The sequence below is a fragment of the Morus notabilis genome, unplaced genomic scaffold (assembly GCF_000414095.1).
Source record: "Morus notabilis unplaced genomic scaffold, ASM41409v2 Scaffold465, whole genome shotgun sequence".
NCBI lineage: Eukaryota > Viridiplantae > Streptophyta > Magnoliopsida > Rosales > Moraceae > Morus > Morus notabilis.
In genome coordinates, this window is record NW_010357673.1 from 21712 (window position 1) to 38308 (window position 16597).

The following is a 16597-nucleotide window of genomic DNA, read 5'->3' on the forward strand; positions in this document are numbered from 1 at the left end:
GCATTCATTCATGAAATGACACCTCTGTCTTTATTAATTATCTAAAAAATTTACAGACTTAATTTATGTTCTGAACCTCAATATTATTACTAAATATTGTGTTCAATAATTTATTATATCTTAAGGGTAATTTAATATAAACTTTAAAAAGTGAAGAAAAATAAAATCTTCAATACAAATACTCTTATACACTTCAAATTCTCTATTATTTTCTGATTTCTTTTAACAAGCTACACTCAAATTCTCCAACACAAGGTTAAGGAAAAACCCTAGAATCTCTTTCCTTCCTTCCCTCCTTTTCTCTCTTTTCCCCATTGTTCTCTTTTTCCCTCGCAAACACACGCCCTCCCTCTCCTCTTTTTTCACGCTGCCTTCTCCCCCAAATAGCCGACCACAACTCCTCTGCTTCACAAGTTCTAGAAACTTCAGAGCTCCCAAAAAAAAAAAAATGGAGTTCGAGAAACGGAAAGAAGCGACGCTAGCGTCACTGGATTCGACGGCGACGGACAAATCACCGAAGGGCACGCTGGATACCCCGATAATCCCCCTCATCAACGCCATCAACGCCCACCCTTCGTACTTCACCACCAGTTCCTGCTCCGGCCGTATCTCTATCCTCTCCCAACCCACCCCCACCGCCTTCTCCACAAATCCCAAGAAAAAAGCCTCCGGCGGTTCCTGGCTCTTCATCACCCACGACCGGGCCGATCCCGATACGGTCCTTAACCTCCTCTTCCCTTCTGAGTCATCTCAGTGCGACCACCCGTCGGACCTCGTCTTCAGGTTCGAGCCCTTCATCCTCGCCGTCGAGTGTAGGGACCTCGCCGCGGCTCAGTCCTTGGTTTCCATAGCGATTGCTGCGGGATTCAGAGAATCCGGCATTACTAGCGCCGGCAAGAGGGTGATTATCGCGATCCGGTGCTCGATACGGTTGGAGATTCCGCTGGGAAGAGAGCGGAATGTGATGGTGTCGCCGGAGTACGTCCGGTACGTCGTAGCGATCGCGAATGAGAAAATGGAGGCGAATCGGAAGAGAACCGAAGGGTTTTTCCAAGCATTGCGGAACAATGGCTTTGCGTCGATGGATAAGCCGGTTGAGTGTGGGAATGGTTCGGTTTGCGGTGGCGATTCTGCGGAATTGGATGGAAAAGACGAGGGTTTCCATTCTGGTAATTTGAGTTTATGAAAATGTATACCATGTATTTTGAATGAGGTCAAGAATGTTGCTTTAGATTTTAAATATATGTCAAATTTTTGCATTTTCAGAATTCAGAGTTAAACAACTCATTTTATCTATGTTTCTAGAAAAGACTAAGGAGATGTTTGGTTTATGGATTAGAATCATGTGATTAGAACCATTTTCGATTTACATGTATTTTTTGTGAGAGAAAATACTGTAGCGAACCATGAATCATAATTCAAATTATTAAATCTCCCAACCAAACATCCATTAAGTTTATCTATGAATTGACAAATTTATGTAGCCCAGTTTGGTTCGCTGGTTTGAACCTTTTGATTTGAACATAAAGATTCAAACTGTGATTTAAATTGACATTAAGTTCTAATTTGAACAAGGAATAGAATTTGAATTTGTGTTTGGTAGGTGTGAAAAGCAGAGAGAGAGACACTTTTTACTTAAACGATTGAACTTGAGAGAAGCTAAACTCTAAGTTAGACTGTTTAATTTAGTTCAAACGGAGAATATAATTCAAACTGTATGCTTATCAAACGCCAGTTCAAACTGTGCTTGCTGTTCAAACTGAGTTGAATTGAACTAAACTAGTTAAACAAATAAGGGCGTAGTTTATGGAGAATAGTGTAATCAACCGCTAGTTAGGTGTTATGTTTAGAAAAAGCAAAAAAGAGATCGTAAAAGTTGTATTTTAAGTTGTAAAGAATAACTCTGTTAACTAGTTTTTGGTCACAGGTTTATTCATAAACTGAAAAAGGTAAATTAATCAATTGAAGGATCAAAATTAGCTATTGACTTAGAAAGGTTCCAAATTTGACAAGAGGTTAAAGTTCAGAGGTATAATCTTAAAACTTAAAAACTTTCAAGATAGATGCACGGTATACTATTTGGATAAACTTATAATACATATGGTCTAATGAAGTAGTTGATACCTGTTGATTTTTTTAATATATTGTGTCGAGGTTTGTTTCACTTCTATGAGATTTGGTGTAAATTCTTCATGGAATCTTACGCTATAGGGCTAAAGAACTCAGTTTTGAAGGAACTAGTTAGAACTGATATCATATATTGATTAAAATGATAATGATTGCTATTTGGTAGTATGAGTAGTACTATTACATACTAATATGCATTTGATTGCAGGAAACTGTTCCTTTTAACGTGAAAATTAACGTGAAAGCAAGTCTCTGAGTCTTTGAAACATTGGCAGGATTCGTTCAAGTTCCCAGTTCTAGTATGCCTGTTGTTAAGATGGAAATTGTTGGTGAACCAATTGAAAAGCTTTTTCTTTGGGGTCACTCGGCTTGTAAATTGGGTAGCTCAAACCAGAAAGGAGTTCTTGTTTTTGGTGGATTTGGTGGCATGGGAAGACATGGAAGAAGAAACGATTGTTTGTTGCTTGATACATGGTCTGGCACACTGAAGGAAATTGTCACAGATCATGGCCCTTCTCCACGCTTGGGTCATACGTCATCTTTGGTTGGAGATAGCATGTTTGTTATTGGAGGCAGGGCTGGTCCTGTGGATATTCTGAGTGATGTCTGGGTCCTCAATACAGTTGAAAATGAATGGAGGTTTCTAGAGTGCTCTGGTGATTTTCCTCCTAGGTAATGTTATCCTTCTCTTCAGCTAGCACTGTTCCTTTGTTTCTACTTTTCACAGCCATTATGTTGAGCTCGCCGTTTGTATATTTCAATCTTGAAACCATAATTTGATCAGTCATTGCACATTAGATGGTATTTTCATTTTCATATGCCTTCTTAATCACTTGAACCTTTCATGAAAAGGGGAAAATGTGTGTTTATGAGATTACATTATCTCTAAAAGAATTAATTTTGTCACCTCTTATTTGTTTATCATTTAACTTTACACAGGCATCGACATGTTGCTGCAGTTATAGGCCCAAAAATATATGTTTTTGGTGGACTAAACAATGATACTGTTTCATCGTCCTTCCATGTCCTTGATACAATTAATATGGAGTGGAAAGAGTTAGTCGTTGGTGGGGAGCAACCATGTGCCCGTCATTCTCACTCTATGGTGGCGTGTGGATCTCAACTATTCATGTTTGGAGGATACAATGGTGAGAAAGCACTCGGAGATTTATATAGTTTTGATATAGAAACTTGTCAATGGAAAAGGGAAGAGGTAGAAGGAAGAAGTCCACATGCAAGGTTTTCTCACTCGATGTTTGTTTACAAAAACTATATTGGTGTTATTGGTGGTTGTCCAGTTCAACAACATTTTCAGGAGTTATCGGTGTTTGATTTGCGTGTTCGTATGTGGAGGCATATTAAGCTCGATTCTGCTGATAAAGATTTGATTCTGCGTAGCACAGCTAATGTTGTTGGTGATAATCTTGTTATGATTGGTGGTGGGGCATCTTGCTATGCGTTTGGAACGAAGTTTAGTGAGCCAATGAAAATAAACTTACTTCCCCTGACTACTTTGGATGCTAATCTTAGATCTGCTGAAACTGGAGGAAGGCATATTACAAAGACATGTGAAGGGGAAAAGAAAGAGAATGGTGGAGAAAATGAACATCTTCAAGCTTTAACTAGAGATCCTGGGACGGATTTTGAGAGTGATTTATTATGTGAATTAAATGACAGAGATCAGCAGCTTGCTTCCTCATATTGGGTTTTACAGTTGGAAAGAAAATATGCCAAAACAGGGAAGGATATATTGAAGAAGTTTGGATGGCTAGATCTGGCAAGGAAGGTTGACTCTCGTGAAGATGGATTACATATTTGTTTTCCCGTCAATGATAATTTCTGCAATGCATTTCATGCTTTTGGGGACTCATTTGAAAGAAAAAATGGCCATTTACTTAAACCAGCTAAAGCAGAAGAGTCGGTTTTCAATGATGTCACAAGTTTGAAAGCCTTGAACATTCTGAATGAATGTGGTGCTGTTAAGGTTGTCGATGAGGTTGTTCAAGTAAGAAAAGCTTCCAAATCTCCCTTTCAAATAATGAATGAAGCTGTAGCCGCTCTAATCAAGGATAAAGGCTTACCTATCACGCTTCTAGAGGAGCTACCCACAAGGTTTGTTTATTCACTTTTTTTTTTTTTTTTTTAATGCATATGTAAGAGTGATCTTTAAATTAGAAATCTGGCAAAACAAGTTACTTAACTGGGATTTTGCTGGCAGCCTCGTACCATTGTTATGTTAGGGGATGTAGTTTTCTTTGAAAATGTAGTGTTACTACTCAAACTTCATCGACTTTTTTCTCTTTTCAAAGATGGGAGCGACTTGGGGATATCATTGTGCTTCCAATATCATCTTTCAAGAATCCATTATGGAACTCCATTGAGAAGGAGCTTTGGCCTATTATTGCTAAATCCCTTAATACACGCCGCCTTGCTCGTCAGGTAAGTTATTTATACAACAGAGACATGTATTTGCAAGGACACGGGCATGTCATTTTTAATATACGTTTTTTTTTATGGTATGATATTATTTTTCAATGTTGATGCCCTTTGATTGTGACCCAAAATGTAGACATGTAATCTGAACATCAAGCTTCGGCTGTGTGTTGAAGAATGTTCCTTTTGAACTTTCCTTTCCAAATGAGATCCTTCTAATTGCTTTCTCGATTTATTCTCATATATATTGCCTTGAATTTTTTGCTGGTACATTTTAGGGACGAGTTGCACAAACAGGTACGAGGGATAGTACCTTAGAGATTCTTGTGGGAGAGAGTGGCTGGGTTGATCATCGTGAAAATGGAATTATCTATTCTTTTGACGCTACCAAGTGCATGTTCTCTTGGGGCAACCTTTCTGAGAAGCGACGCATGGCCCAATTGGACTGCAAAAATGAGGTTCTTGTGGATTTGTTTGCTGGAATTGGATACTTTGTGCTGCCATTTCTTGTCGGGTATGTCATCAACAGATTTTGGCGTTACTGTTGGTCTGCGGTTGAGATTTTCCTAGTAATAGGAGTGCTAAGAAAAGATAAGGCATAGTGTGCAGTTGGAGGTTGTTTATTCTTGAAGAAAATCATAATCACGTGATGGACTTCAGAATCAAATGATTCTGACTTTCCAATCGGCCTAAAAGGAAAAAAGGAAAAAAAAAAAAGTTAATAGGCAAATAGTAAAACTAAAAACTTTGGTTGGGCTGTAGTTTGGCTCGGTCACCTTGTCGGTTCTATTACGAATGATGATTGTTGTCTTGAACCTTCATATTGAAACATTCTTCCACCTGACCTTTTCCTATGCTATGCTTATGTTCTACCTGGTCATGTAGTCTGCAGTTTCTTCTTTTTAAATTTGTAAATTGGCATTAGTTTGAGTGATGAAGTTGGTTGAATTAGGGCCAAGGCAAAACTAGTTTATGCTTGTGAATGGAATCCCCATGCTGTCGAGGCACTTAAACGAAATCTACAATCAAATTCAGTAGCTGATCGCTGTATCATACTTGAGGGAGACAGCAGAGTTACAGCCCCTAAGGTATCATTGCATGATGGTTCTTGTTCAATTGTAAACTAAAATGTATTGGAAGTCATTCATCCAAAATAGTAGGGTCTTGCTAAATTGTTGTCATCACTAGTGTCTTGATTGTTTTCTTACAGAGAGTGTCTGACCGAGTTTGTCTCGGTCTTCTTCCAACAAGCGAAGGTAGTTGGATTACTGCTGTACGGGCATTAAGGTGATGTCTCCCAACATTTAATGTCGTTCTTTTTTATGTTTTCTCTTTTACATATGTTATTCTTAAATCTGTTACGATTGTTGATTATCCCACTAAATATCTTAAGCTAATTCATCCTTATAAACCTAGCTAAATATTTAGCTTCAGTGCCATAAGTAGGCAGGTTGGGTTTCTTATTCTATATGATGTAGTTTCCTTTTTAAGTTTCTACTCGCACATATTTTGATATTCTCTTGTGGATACAGGAGTGAGGGTGGGATGTTACACATTCATGGGAATGTGAAGGACTCAGAGGAAGGTTCATGGGTTGAACATGTGTCAAACTCAATAAGTGAGATTGCTAAATCTGAAGGTATATCAATTTCGACTCGAGTGCTAGGCACTTTAGAGAATCTGTCACTTCTTTTTCTTTGTCTAGTCTAGTCTTAAAATTGTTAAAATGTGTCTTGTATGCAGGTCTTTGCTGGGAAGTCTCTGTGGAACATTTGGAGCGAGTGAAATGGTATGCTCCACACATCCGTCATCTTGTTGCCGATGTAAGATGCATTCAGGCGCATAAATTATAGTTTGTGCACGTTATCTCTGTTGAGGGAAACAAATTATTCATGCTCACACTTCCAAGGGGTCCCCAAGTGACACATTTATCAGACTAGGGTAGATTAGATTCCTAGGCTTGATATAAATTATCAAAGAACCGAATTAGGAAATTGGTGAGTGAGGTCAATAAATCTCCTTTTTTGTCTCTAGTGTAGTTTTGGCTTGAGCTGAAAACAATTCCTTCATAACTTCATATGGCTGCTCTTCTCTTTTGAGCTCTGTTTGATATACATCTCCATCCATTTCGGCCCGATATGTATGCATTCATAAGTTACAAACATGGTAGTTGAGATCGAAAAGCAAGGAATATTCAACACAAAAGTTCGAATTCCTGTGAAGTTCTGCTTTCAGCTTCCACGAGTTGCTCGACTCAGGCTTCTGTGAGCCGTGAACCGGGGCCAAATCCGTCTTCAGTTCTTTGTAGGTTATTTTGACACACTTCTCAGAAATGCATGTTAAGTGAGCATTGCTTTGAGGCCTTTAATTTCCTCCTTATGTAGACTCTCTGCAATGACCTAAGAATGCAATCATCGTGACTAATGGGTTTCTAAATAAAGGGAAAGCAAATATTATCTGGAGTTGTGCATAATTAGAAGAATGAACACTTTCAAAAAAAAAAAAAAAAAGGAGAATGAGCTTAACAATTTGAATTAAGGGAAAATAACTCAAAACTCAGTTTTGATATAAAAATAACCTTTAAAACAAACTTAATTGAGCTTATTCATCGTTACTAATGCGTTTTGTTCTAATTTAATTAAATTTTAAAAAATTTATATAATAAACAATCTCAAAATTAACGAATAACTCTGTCACGTTGAGGTTTAAAAAAAAAAAAAAGAAGAAAAAAGAAATTGGGTCAACTGATGGTAACTTGAACTACCCTAGAAAACGTCAATCAAAACCAAAAGAAATTTGGGTGTGAACATTGAACACGTTTTGTACTTGATTAGATTGTCCAAATAGCAAAAAATGACAAGCCAACCAAACCGTGATCTATATTTGATTGAATGAAACATAAAAAACAAAAGTTCAACCAACTTAATAGTAAAATATTTTTGTAGTGATCTAGAGGGAGTGCCATTATGACCAAGGGCAAAAGAAGATCATGATGAAGATGAACAACATTGTGTAGTTTTTCAACGCGCCATAATAAGCCTTGGAATAACCGAAATACCTACCTAACAGAGATCAATAGAGAAATGAGGAACTCTAAGGAGGCGTTTGGTACATAAATTTAAAATTATGATTTTGGATGATAAATTTAAAATTATGATTTTGGATTTTGATTTAGAATCAGTGTTTATTTACAGTGATTTTAAATCATGATTCAAAATTAGTGTTTAGTTTGGATAATTTTGAATTATGATTCAGAATCTGATGTGATGTTTTAAACTATAATCACTCATGATTTTAAAACCACTATCTCTTGATTCAAGGTGATTTAAACCCCTGATTCTAAATCATGGTTTCATAATCATGATTTAAACCTAAAATTATGAATTATGATTATGATTTCAGAATCATGATTAGAATCACTCTGGTTTGAATCATCGTACCAAACGAATTCTAAATACAGATTCTATTGTAAACTCTCTGTTATAGACTCTAATCTAATCTTTTAATACGTGTTATCTCTTTTTTTTTTTTTTTTTTTTTGAAACAAACTAACTTAATAATAAGTCATTCTTTTTTCAATTATTTACAATCATGTCATTACTCCCTTCATGAGTCTATTTTCGTCAACCACGCCTTCAATAGTTTCTTTGTGGCATCCATTTGATTTCATGATTACCTATAATAGGAGAAAAAAGAGAGAGATTCAATACATATTCGGATACTAATTAAGGATTCTATAAAAATAATATATGTATATATACACACACATATACATTAGCGAAACTAATACATATAAGGCGGAAACAAAAATCATTTTGCAAAACATAAAATTTGTAAGCCAAAGTCCAACAACCCAGATGAGCAATCATCCAATAATGGAGCATAAACAATATCAATCCTCCAGCAAGCAAGAACAATATGGAGCATACAAACAACTTCAATGAGCATGGCAAGAATAGAACGTAATTATAAAAATAAAAAAAAATAAAAAAAGGGGCGTAACATGCATACATTCGGAAAAAGAAAAGAAAAACTACAAAATGATTGATGGCTTCAAAACGGATTAAAAAAAAAGAAAAAAAGAAAAGAAAAAACCAAAAACAACAAAGAATTAAAAAAAAGCTGGAGCATTAGAATTTAAGCAAAACATATATCAGGCCGTCAGGGGCCTCAAAGGGAAAAAACGAAAAATAAAAGAAAATCAATTGACAACAAAAATGAAAACAAAGCCCAAGCAAATTATGTACATTGGAGTTGTTTTTGTCTTCTTCTATCAAGAGAATTGCACGTCAAAATCTGGATGGAAAAAGAAGTTATGACGTTATTAAGAATAAAAAAAATATTATTTATTAATATGAGTTTGAATTTAAAGTTCTGTTCATTTCACCTATTTGAATTTAGAATTTAAGTTTTGTTACAGTAAAAAGCTCTCAGAAACAGTAGCATCTAACTTTTTTACTACAGTAAAAAACTTTTACATAAAGTCACATTTCAACTCAAATTAAAAACTCGAATCAGCGAACTAATCGGGCCCTAAAAACTTGAGTTTAAAGAAAAATTTGAACTCAAATTTTAGCTCCAAACTCAAGTTAAAACTCGAGTTAAAATTCAAATTCAAACTCAAATTTTATAAAAGAACATAAACTTAAAAAAATTATAATTTGAGTTTAAACTTTTTTACTCTAAAAAACAAGCCTAAGTTAGAGTCTATATTTATATTTTTCGTTGAGATATATATTATAATTAGAAAAAATCTAATAATTAGAAAATCTCTCTATATATATATTATATATATTATAATCTATATTCCCTCACCAAAGTGTTGGGCTGCAATCACGCCGGGACAGCAGCTCTTCAGTCGATCACGCCAAACGGCATCAAAAGCAGAGGCGTTTGGGGTGGAGCTCACATGGGAAAAACCAAAAAAAGCCAAAAAGCACCTGTGGTTGCGCGGCCGAATAGACCGTGTGGGCCCCACTTACACCATCTTTTTCAAACATGCGGGCACGCAAGGAGAACTCCATAATCTAATTTTTTTGCCAAACAATCTTTTGTAAGGTAGTGGGACATAATTTAATCGGAAATTCTTATGGTAATTGTTATCTCATCGTTCTTATACTAATATTAAATGTTATTTTAAGCGTAAGATTAATTTTTTGACGGTTTGATTATAATATTCGTATTAAAAATTTAAAATACGTGACATAAAATTTTTTTTACTCATATATTATATAATTAAAAAACTAATATCACAGCTCAAAAATAGTTTTTATTGTAAAAAACTAACGTATTTTATTTAATCTAATATGATTTTAATTAATCTAGAGTTAAACCCTACACCTAATTAATATATAGGTGAAAATTTGAGATATATTTTAAATATTATTTTATTATTATCTTACAACAAAAATCTCATATGTGCATTTTGCCTTTTGAATAATTTAATCCATCAGATTCTCCACAAATGTTTAACTAGTTAGTCGCCGTACCTAACAGTTTAAGCTTTTAAGATAGACTAATAAACTAATATAATATTAACAGAGCTCATTACACATATAACATAGTTTAAGCTTTTAAAATAGAATACTAACATAATATTAGCCTAGGTGATTACACATATAGCAAAATTTATATAGTAAAGTTTAATATAGCAAAATTTTTAAAATATTACAAGAATAGTAAAATTGGAGAATACTAAAACAATAAGTATAATATTATATAGTACAAAATGTGATATTTTTATGATAATTACTATGTTTTTTTAGTATATTTGTAATATTCTTAAAATTTTAAAAATTTCAACTCAAAGTATGAAATTTAACATGTAGTGTAATTAATTTAAAAAAACGACTTTTGGCCCACTTCGTTTATGTTTTTTGGGATGAATAGGTAAATTAACAAAATCATTCAAGTGATAGTTTTATACAGTTTTCATTTTTCATTTTTACAATTACAGTTGAAAATTTACTCATTTTTTCTTTTTCCTAAAAACAAGATATTGGATTTTGAGAAGTAATTATCAAGATAAATTGACACGTTCCCTACCATGAAACAAATAAGAGGATTCTAAGATGGGATAAAACAAATAATCCATCGATTATGTTGTTTAAAAAGTTGCATGAAAATATTTCTTAAAAACATGCTTAATTGGCACTGCGGCCTGCGTCTGCATGCTAATACTTTTCTATCGTAGAAATAACTTTACTGTTTTTAAAAATATGTTTTTTTAATACACAACATTCTCATTCACAACTAAATAATATTTTTAAGAATTTAAAAAAAATTTATGTATCAAACTAAACACAATAATGTATTATTTTTAAAAAATTATATTACCATCTATCACTTCTCAAAAATATAATTTTTATTGATTACTGCATATCAAACACTCTCTACGTATAATCTTGTTAACACGTGAAAATATAACATTTTTTTTTTTTTAAGTTTTCGCGGTTTGACTCGTTTAAAAAAAAAAAAAAAAAAATTGCTTTCAATTAGTGGATGAGTTGATTTTATGTCACGTTTCTTTCCGAATTTAGAAATCTGATTTTCACAGTAGTTTTCCAGCTGGCTGGCACACGGACACGGTTGGGTTATGCGTGTTGGATATTCTCTGCATGCGGGCGGCGTTTCGATGGCGTTGTTGTCTCGTTTTTGGCTGCAAGCTGTCTTATGTTTTTGCTGGATAATTTCTCCCCCTACTATGGATTCTTTTTCCTTTTATTTTTATTAGGTGCTAATAATGGTTTTATTTTATATAGGGGAGTTTCTTTCCAAGCTACAGAAAAACTTAAGTGCTTCTTTGTTATATGAGTTCTGTTATAGTGCAAATCGATGATTTTAGTTATGTTATAACGCTTTTTTTTTCAAAAAAATTTAAATTTTAACAAAACACACGTTTTAGTTGAAAGCTGAACAATAGTTTTTTTATGCTTATATAATATTGTATAGGTTCTGTAATATATTATATATAGAGAAAGGAGACAAATACGCTTGAATGCATGAGTCTGAATTTTTATTTATTATTATTGATTAATATTTTTTTAATTAAATAATTATATTAATCAAAAGAGTATTAATTAATAATAAGAGTAAAAATCAAAACGCATGCAATATAAAGATAAGTTTAATAATTAAGTGCGTCTATTTACATCTCTCATTCTATTATTTACACACATATTCTTAAATCACCCATAATTCTACTTGTTGTACTCCTTTTAAAATTTTAAAAAAAAATTCTCCACAACTAAAATCACCCATACTACTTTTCACACACATTCTACTAATTGTTACATCCCTATTAACATTTTTGTATAAATGAACAGCCTTTTATTTATTACATTTCTAATATAATTTCAGGTTATAATAATTTATACAAAATACTTCATTACTAAAATCGAAAAAGAAATTGTGAAATTGAAATAACAAATTGATCCGTATATAAATCATTTATATATTGAGCAGTATACAAATCGTAAAAAAGTATACAATTCATACTTTTTTATTTTTATTTTTATCAGCATTCATACCTTTACGTTGAAACTCATGTCTAAGCCTTCTAGAGAAATAGGGCAAAATGGTTTTCAGCATAGAATATATATATATATATATTTAGATAGAAATAATTTTTATTGATGGGTGTGTAATGAGTATTTTTTAAAATATTATTGTCTTTAAAATTATTTTATTAATGAGTAATTTAGTAATATTAAATAAGAATGTATGAAAATTAAAAAGTAAAAAAATGAGTGTCGCACCTTTAATAATTTTCTTATTATTATATATTGGATTGGATTAAAACCGATACCTTTATTGGATTTTGCCAATTGAAATCCGAAACCAATTCAATCCAAGTGTAGTTTTTCAATCCAATCCAATTAAGCCAGAATAAGATATCCAATTCATGTTCGATCGGTTATCCAATCAAATAAAGATCTTTATATTTGCTCACCCCTGCGATAAGAAATGTAAAAGGATGTAATAACTATAATTATTAATCCAGTAATTTTTTATTGATGACTGTTCAGAAGTTTTTTCTATTTGAATTGTGAACATTCACGTCGTTGTTTTATTTATATATTTATCTATTTATTTTTTGTTTATAAACATCGCAGAATATTTTCAGTAATATTGGGTGAAGATAACGATAATTTGGTTGATATTAGCAAGATTGCTATTGTTGTACAAAACACAAATATATTTCTTTTTCTCTCATAATTGTTAGGCAAAATACGAAGATGAAAGAATTTCCTCAAGACTAATGATACATTTTAAATTCTTAATGTCGCTTTTATGATCTTCTTTTCCCCTAAAAAAAACTCCCTTCGCATGACTTTTATCTTCTGCTTTTCCAACCCAAAATTAGGCCAACAAAAATTGCAAGTTAGGGGAATGGATAGAGTAAGTTCAAAGCTAAGCACAGTTTCAAACCAGTTCTCAAGTTCGAGAACAATCTATACTAATGGCATATATATATATATATATATATTTGTTAAAAAAAATTAATGCGACGTGAATAACGGTTATTATTCAATTGACATTTTTTTTTATTGTAGGTATAATTTAGTTGTGAATTTACAACTCACTTTACTTTGAGGTGTATAATACAAATTCTTCCAACCGTAGGTTAATATATATACATATATATATATATATATAAATAATTTATAAATATCCTTAAAAAAAAGCATCTCATAAAAGAGTTATAGAAATGTTTTATCTAGCATTATTGTGTTAAAATATTTGTTGTCTGTTGTCTTGTAGGTAGGTATTTAATAAATTTGTTCTTCAAAATTGTTGTGAATACTAAAAGTAGACCTTTTAAGCATTTGATAAACGATGGATACATTGTTGTGTAAATATATAAGTTATTTTAATTTAATATAAATATTTTAGTGCACATTTATAGTTTTAGTTTTTCTTTTAACATTTATAACCTTTTACACTTAAATTCTTAAAAATATAATTTTAGTTTACAATAAAAAGAAATAAAAATCATAAAAAATATAAAAATAATATGTATGTAATTTTAGTTATGAAATAGAAAAAGAATTAAAAAGTAACCTGTAAAATATAAAAATAAAAATATATAATTGTAGTTATGAAATAGAAAATATAACTAGATCAAGATTTGACTAGACAAAAAAATTCAGCATGACAATAAATAGAGATTTGTTCTCTTCTTAAATCCGGGATTTGCATGAACATGTATCTTTATTAAATATATTTAATATTAATATTTGATTTTAAAAATACGACTTTTATGTGATTGACATTTAAAAGTACACACAACACAACACCACTAGTCAGTGATGCGCATATTTTATGGTGGAAGTCGCCCAAATTTATCATTAGCTTAAGTAATAGGAAAGGAAAATGTGTTTCTTCTAGTCGAATAACTTGACGGTGAAATAAAAAATGTTTTTTTTTCCTAGTAGAATAAATTTAAAAAAAAAATGTGTTATTTATCATCATGCACGTCTTGGACTTCCAAGCAGGGATGACCATATTATTGTTTATTGACTTTTTCATAAGGAATGAATCAAACAAAGAGAGCTGTTGTCTACGAGACATGCATTTGTTTTAGAGATCATCTAGTTTGGACAGCTTTAACACCAATTTGCTATTTTTCTTTTTTATTTGCTCTTTTGCTTGATCAAAATGTGCCCACTTTCGTTGACAGATATTGGTTTGAAGAAAGCCCAGATTGTATTTTTAAATATGAGAATATTGTTGACTTGCATAAATATGAATTTTTAACTCTTAATATTCACTAATATCTTTTTTATTAATATAGTTATTTAGATAAAAAAAATATTAATTAAAAATAAATAATAAAAATTCAGACACGATATTTATGTCGTTTTCTTTCTAATGTTGTTTTCGCTGATTTCCCTAGATGAAATCTCCCCCATTTTACAACCCCGACCCCAAAAAAAAAAAAAAAAAAAAAGAAAGTTCTCACTCGCCCGTTGGGGAGTGGGGGACCAAGTGAAAGTAAATTGTTGGCTTTCTTTATGCCCAAATAGTGTTTTGCAGCCTGGATTTAGGCAAGTCAGCAAGTTTGAATTTTCTGCTTATAATTTCTGCACTCTACCTAAATTGTTTTTATTTATTTTTATTTAAAGAAGAACCTCTTTATTTCAGGGTGAGTGGCTCATAAATAAACTCTTTATATTTATTGCTTTTTGGTAATGAGTTTTAAAAAATAAAAATCATGCAGAGAATTATATGGCCTTGTACCGCAGCATTATTCAGCATTACATGTTTGTTTTTTTCACAGAATAAAGAATCACACCATGACACCAAAATATTTACGAAATCAATTGGCCGTTCCAACACCAAAATTGGTGAATGTAGTGGGAGAACGGCAAAAAGGAAAAAAGAGGGCCTCAAAACAAAAGAAATTCAAATGTCAAAAACAACCAAATTCTATTCCAAGTTTCCAACTATCTAAAGCAAATTCAATAATAGGAGACTTCTGCAGAGTAACATATGGAAAAAAATGAACTGTCTTACCTCTCTGTTTTTCAACCATTAAAATTTGTACTAAAATTTATATATTATGCATATTTTTTAATTTTAATGTGGTTTTAATAAATTATTGATAAAAGTCATACCGTAAAAGAACCTTAATAATAATGATAATAATAGTAATAAAAAAGCTTTATGTGGTCACTAGCACATTTAATTAACGTCGAATTTGATGAAAACCAGTAAATAAAATAAAAATAAAAATAATATATAAATACCATAAAAAAAATATTATCTTGGGAGAAAGAGAAAAATAGGTCAAACTTGTGATGACTTAAAATTGATAGGTCAATAGTTTACATAAGTTAATAAATAGGTCAAATTACTGTTTTCGTTCATAACTTATCTGGTTATGAACCATAACTTGACAAGTTATTGTCCATAATTATTCATAATTTGTCTGACTATGAACCATAACTTGACAAGTTTGTCCATAACTTATCTGGTTATGAACCATAACTTGACAAGTTATGACCTATTAATTTCTATAACTAAAAATTAACTTATATACTTTCTTAAGTTTTTCATATTAGCCTATTTTCTACTATTTTCCTATTATCTTTATATTTATACTACCCAATAGCATAACTTAGCATCCGTGCCACTCATTATATATCATATGCGTTTATTTTTTCTTCTCGATAAAGATAACGAGACATTTTTAAAGAGTATTATATTATAATATTTTTTATATGCTAACATAATATTTTTTAAAATAAATTAAAATTGTATAAATGTAAAGTTGTTAAATTTTGATACATACTAATAACTTTTCATAAAATATGCAAAGCTGACAGGATCTCGCACAAATGTAACATATCAGAGCATATCTTTATTCTTATGGTAGAAGTTGTAACACCCTGAAGAATTAATTGAGATTAATTAAGGTAGTTAAGATTATTAGTGTGCCTAATCTGGATTATTAATTGAGTTTAATTAATAAATGTTTCTGACACGTGTAAATTTAAATAATTCTAAGGTATTTAAATATTCTGAGTAATTTTATTTTTAAACCAGAAGTGTGTATGGGCGCATTTCTGGACTGTCATTTTAAATATTTTGCCATATGTCTTTTCTTTCCTTTTCTTCTTTTTCTTTTCCTTTTCTCTTCCTTCCCGTGCATTCACTCTCTCTCTCTCTCTCTTCCGTGCTCTCTCTCTCCCTCTCTCTCTCCCATTTGTGTCTCAAATCAAAACCGGATTCGAACCAAGAGTGATTTCAAAGAGTTTTCAACGCCAAGAGAAGGATTCGAGGTAAGATTACTGAAAGAACCTCTCTTGAATCTATGTTTTTCGGATTTGAAAACTTATTTTGGTTTAAACCGGATTTTTGATGATTTTGAGTAAAACTAGAGTAGAAATTGGAGATCTTAGGTTCTTTGGACTTGTTTTAGGACCTAGAACCCGGATCTAGTGGTTTTCCTTTGAAATATTTGGATTTGGGATTGGATTTGCAGGTTTTTGGACTGATTTCCGCGAGCTTCTCTCGCGCAGTCGATTCCACC

The 16597-nt window shown here is 31.9% G+C and overlaps 1 protein-coding gene across 1 annotated transcript; it reads left to right on the forward strand.

Annotated features, from left to right (window-relative positions):
- The first annotated feature begins 282 nt into the window (after positions 1–282).
- LOC21391259 (tRNA wybutosine-synthesizing protein 2/3/4) lies at positions 283–7022 on the forward strand. Its single transcript, XM_010090344.2, has 9 exons — positions 283–1169; positions 2403–2799; positions 3067–4239; positions 4437–4566; positions 4839–5074; positions 5513–5648; positions 5771–5847; positions 6093–6199; positions 6304–7022. The coding sequence occupies exons 1-9, from the start codon at positions 449–451 to the stop codon at positions 6411–6413; spliced, it is 3087 nt and encodes a 1028-aa protein (XP_010088646.1). The 5' UTR covers positions 283–448; the 3' UTR covers positions 6414–7022.
- Positions 7023–16597: the final 9575 nt, after the last annotated feature.